Source organism: Micromesistius poutassou, assembly GCF_964030765.1.
Source record: "Micromesistius poutassou genome assembly, chromosome: 10".
In the NCBI taxonomy this organism is placed as follows: domain Eukaryota; kingdom Metazoa; phylum Chordata; class Actinopteri; order Gadiformes; family Gadidae; genus Micromesistius; species Micromesistius poutassou.
Window position 1 is genome coordinate 3,656,010 of NC_140280.1, and position 4,593 is coordinate 3,660,602.

The 4,593-nt window shown below is 50.7% G+C and overlaps 1 protein-coding gene across 1 annotated transcript; it reads left to right on the forward strand.

The window, feature by feature from the left end:
* cnga2b (cyclic nucleotide gated channel subunit alpha 2b) lies at window positions 1-3,588 on the forward strand (the record flags this gene model as incomplete). The annotated part of the gene is made up of 6 exons (XM_084473660.1): window positions 1-101; window positions 822-914; window positions 1,201-1,371; window positions 1,592-1,699; window positions 1,802-1,908; window positions 2,120-3,588. The coding sequence occupies 6 exons, from the start codon at window positions 1-3 to the stop codon at window positions 3,586-3,588; spliced, it is 2,049 nt and encodes a 682-aa protein (XP_084329786.1).
* Between the last annotated feature and the right edge of the window lie 1,005 nt (window positions 3,589-4,593).

The window sequence follows — 4,593 nt, forward strand, 5'->3', positions numbered from 1 at the left end:
ATGACGGGCCAGGCTGCGGGGGAGGATCTCTCCCCCCACCACCTCTCGGTGAAGACCACCCTGGAGGAGGAGCGGGGTAGGGACGACAGGCCCCTCAGCAGGTCAGAAGTCACATGCTCTGTTTGGTTCTCTTAGTTCTTCAGAATACTGGATTAGCAAGATGGTTTTCTCAGAAGTTGTGGGGGCCGGATAATGTAGGGGAAAGGTTCTCGATTCGATCTACAAAGATCAACAGGCTACCTGTAGGCATCCTTTAACAAATGCCCCCTAACCCCAACCTGCTCCGAAATGACCTGTCTCTGTGCTGTCCAACCCCTACCTTCTCCTCAATGACCTGTCTCTGTACTTTCTGACCCCTACCTGCTCCTTAATGACTTGTGTCTGTACTGTCTAACCCCTACCTGCTCCTTAACGACCTGTCTCTGTACTTTCTCACCCCTACCTGCTCCTTAATGACCTGTCTCTGCTGTAAGGCCAGATTGTACCTTTGCATTGAATAGCTATCTTAGGCCTCTGTGGGCTATACCAGGGACATAGCGGCGTAAGCTACATGCACCAAATGGTAGAACTACAGGGCAGGGCATTTTCGTCTTTCCTGCTACATTCCTCGGTTCATTTATGACAGGTTACGTTAGAAAGATTGTAGATGTCGATGTAGAGTAGAGAGAGTAGAGCAGTAGATGTCACTGAACTATATCGGGATCCCATAACAATAACTACACTTCTTTGTTTTGTAGCGTTGTACACACATTTGATGCAGAAGTTGAAACCCATGTCTCCTAGTTGGGAATCATGGTGGTTTCTGGTGTTCCTCCTCCCAGGGTGTCCTCGGTGTGTGATGACACCTCCTCGGAGCTCGAGAGGGTCGCTGACATCGAACCAAGCACCTCCTTACGAGTTGGAGCCATATCGAGGTAAGGACCAATCAAAACTGTGGACCAGGGTAACGGTAACGCACCATCGCACACTTGTACCAATGAGGGCGAAGCTGCTCCTGGGAAATGTAGTTTTTGTTCTTAAGAACTCTGGTGGAAGTGGTCTGTCCTCCCCAAGTGTGTGACTCTGATGGGTGTGGTCTGTCCTCCCCAAATATGTGACTCTGGTGGGTGTGATCTGTCCTCGCCAGATGCGTGACTCTGGTGGGTGTGGTATGTCCTCGCCAGGTGTGTAACTCTGGTGGGTGTGGTCTGTCCTCCCCAGGTTAGTGACTCTGGTGGTGACGCTGAGGGAGTGGGCTCACAAGAGTCTGAAGGAGGAGGAGGAGCGACCAGATTCCTTCCTGGAGCGCTTCCGGGGCCCAGAGGTCCGGGTGGTGGCCAGCCCCAACCCCCAAACAGACGCGAACGGGAAGACAGAGAAGAAGAAACCGAGGTAGGTCGGTCGGTTCATCTGCCTACCTGCCTGTCCTTCTGAGTTACTTTATTTCTGTTGGACTGTCTATCTGTCTCCCTAGCTGTCTGTTTGTCTGCCTTCCTCTCTGTCTGCTGAAGGAATGCTAAACCATGACCATATCTGTTTTTTAGTAACTCAGTAATGTATTCTTGAACTTCATGCCAGTTTAATCAATATAATTCATTCCTCAACCCTCCAGGAAGACATGGGCCGACATGGTGGTGTCTCCCTCTGATGACAGCTACTACCACTGGCTGTTTGTGATTGCTGCTGCCGTGCTCTACAACTGGGTCCTTGTCGTGGCAAGGTAACAAATGGAAGAGATTTTCTTAAGCTGTCAATCTATGTGTATAATATATATGCCGGTGTTGTAATGCTCAAGTCTGTTGGGTTCATGATCCATTCCCAGGGCCTGTTTTGACAAGCTGCAGCTGGAGATGTACATCTGTTGGCTGGTGTTGGACTACATCTCAGACCTGGTGTATCTCATGGACACATGTGTACGACTTCGCACAGGTAGATCAAGATCAAAGCATGTTTAGAGGAAGGCTCTCCCCTCTGGATTTGGGGCTTTGGGGGTCAGGGAAGCTTTGAGATGGTTGCTGTTACTGAGGGTAATACAGACAACTGTACACAGTTGGACACGATAAGACATCACTTCACTATTACGAAATGATGAGGAGAGGTGCCGATTACGATGCCATGTACTTCCTTCCTTCCTTCCAAGGGTTCCTGGAGCAGGGGCTGCTGGTAAAGGACACGGCCAAGCTGAGAAAGAACTACTCCCGCACATTCCAGTTCAAGCTGGACGTGCTGTCCATCCTGCCCACGGACCTGGCCTACATCGCCACTGGGATACACACCCCCCAGCTCCGCTTCAACCGTCTGCTGCGCTTCCCACGCATGTTTGAGTTTTTCGACCGAACCGAGACACGCACCAACTACCCAAACATCTTCCGCATCTGCAATCTGGTGCTCTACATCCTCATCATCATCCATTGGAACGCCTGCATCTACTTCGCCATCTCCAAGTCCCTGGGGTTTGGCTCCGACACCTGGGTGTACCCCGACATGTCGGACCCGGTGTATGGCTCTCTGACGCGGTGTTATGTCTACTGCCTGTACTGGTCCACCCTGACCCTTACCACCATTGGAGAGATGCCGGCGCCCGTGCGAGACGAGGAGTACCTGTTCGTGGTCTTTGACTTCCTTGTCGGGGTGCTGATCTTCGCCACGATCGTGGGAAACGTGGGCTCCATGATCGCGAACATGAACGCCACTCGTGCTGAGTTTCAGGCTCGTATTGACGCCATCAAACACTACATGCACTTCCGCAGAGTGAGCAAAGAACTGGAGGGGCGTGTCATCAAGTGGTTTGACTACCTTTGGACCAATAAGAAGGCAGTTGACGAACAGGAAGTGCTTAAGAACTTGCCCAACAAACTGAGGGCAGAGATCGCCATCAACGTGCACCTGCTGACCCTGAAAAAGGTACGGATCTTTCAAGACTGTGAGGCAGGACTGCTGGTCGAGCTGGTCCTGAAGCTCCGCCCCCAAGTCTACAGTCCCGGAGACTACATCTGCCGCAAGGGTGACATTGGTAAGGAGATGTACATCATCAAGGAGGGGAAGCTGGGTGTTGTGGCAGATGATGGTGTCACGCAGTACGCCCTCCTCACTGCCGGCAGCTGCTTCGGAGAGATCAGCATCTTGAACATCAAGGGCAGCAAGATGGGGAACCGACGCACGGCAAACATCCGCAGCATCGGCTACTCCGACCTCTTCTGCCTCAACAAGGAAGACCTGATGGAGGCGGTGACGGAGTACCCGGACGCCAAGAAGGTGCTGGAGGAGCGTGGCCGTGAGATTCTCATGAAGGAGGGTCTTCTTGACGAAGACGGGGACGGAGCGGGAGGGCTGGGCAAGGAGGAGACGGAGGAGAAGGTGGAGCGGCTGGAGTCGTCTCTGGACATGCTCCAGACGCGCTTCTCCCGGCTGCTCAACGAGTACTCGGTGACGCAGCAGCGGCTGAAGCAGCGCATCACTGTTCTGGAGAGCCAGCTGAACCACATGGCCGACTGCGACTTTGACATGCTAGAGGAGGAAGCGGCCCTGGAGACAGACAGCCTGCTGGCAGCCCGTGACTTAGAGGCCTCCACACATGGGAATCATATGCAAACCAAGGCCAGCGCTTAGAGGGAAATGACAGCGATGAGGTCACATTAACTCTGAAGCTTGGAATAAGCCGTACAAGAACACCTAGCGTGTGCATGTTCTTCCACCCAACCCTGGGTATCGGACTACCTCCTGGGTACCAGGACTTAACCCTGGGTACCAGGACCACATCCCGTCGTCCAGGACAACCCGCTGTTCCACCTCCCTACTCCCCCAGGGAGTGCGCTCCTCTGAGGGATCACAGAGATGAGCGCTGCCTGCAGAACCACCACACTTATTACCCAGCTTCTCTCCTTTAAGTTATAAAGAACTTCTCTGAACAAGACAGCTAAACACTTTTTATATATATACACATCTTTTGCGATGAATTGTGGCTTTTGTAATGTAATTATACATTTTCTGCTGCATATAACTATTTCAAGAAATAAAATGCACTTTACGTAATGCAATATACACGTTATTATTAGTATGGCCATGAAAACGTACTGCCAATATAGATGGACTGATGTGGGACTAAACAAGACGGCTGAATTGTATAACTAGTGTTAGAAATATACTTAGAGTTGGTACACTTTTTCAGTTTCTATCTACCAATCAGGCAAACAAACGTGGTATCCAAAACACGCCAGTATGTGGCAGCAGCGCCCACTGCAATACAAACGTGGAGCGTGTGTTGTCTAAGTTGAACATGGACCTATAAAAGTTGAAACAATAAACCCACAATGAAGAGCTCAAATATGGCTCCTTAACTAGGTCTATTTGTTAACCAGAGCTATGGTCTGCACTAGGTCTTAACCAGAGCTGTGGTCTGAACTAGTTCTTAATCAAAGCTGTGGTCTTAACTAGGTCTTAACCAGAGCTATGGTCTGAACTAGTTCTTAACCAGAGCTGTGGTCTTAACTAGGACTTAACCAGAGCTGTGGTACTGGTCTTAACTAGGTCTTAAAGGTCCCATGGCATGAAATTTTCACTTTATGAGGTTTTCTAACATTAATATGAGTTCCCCTAGCCTGCCTATGGTCCCCC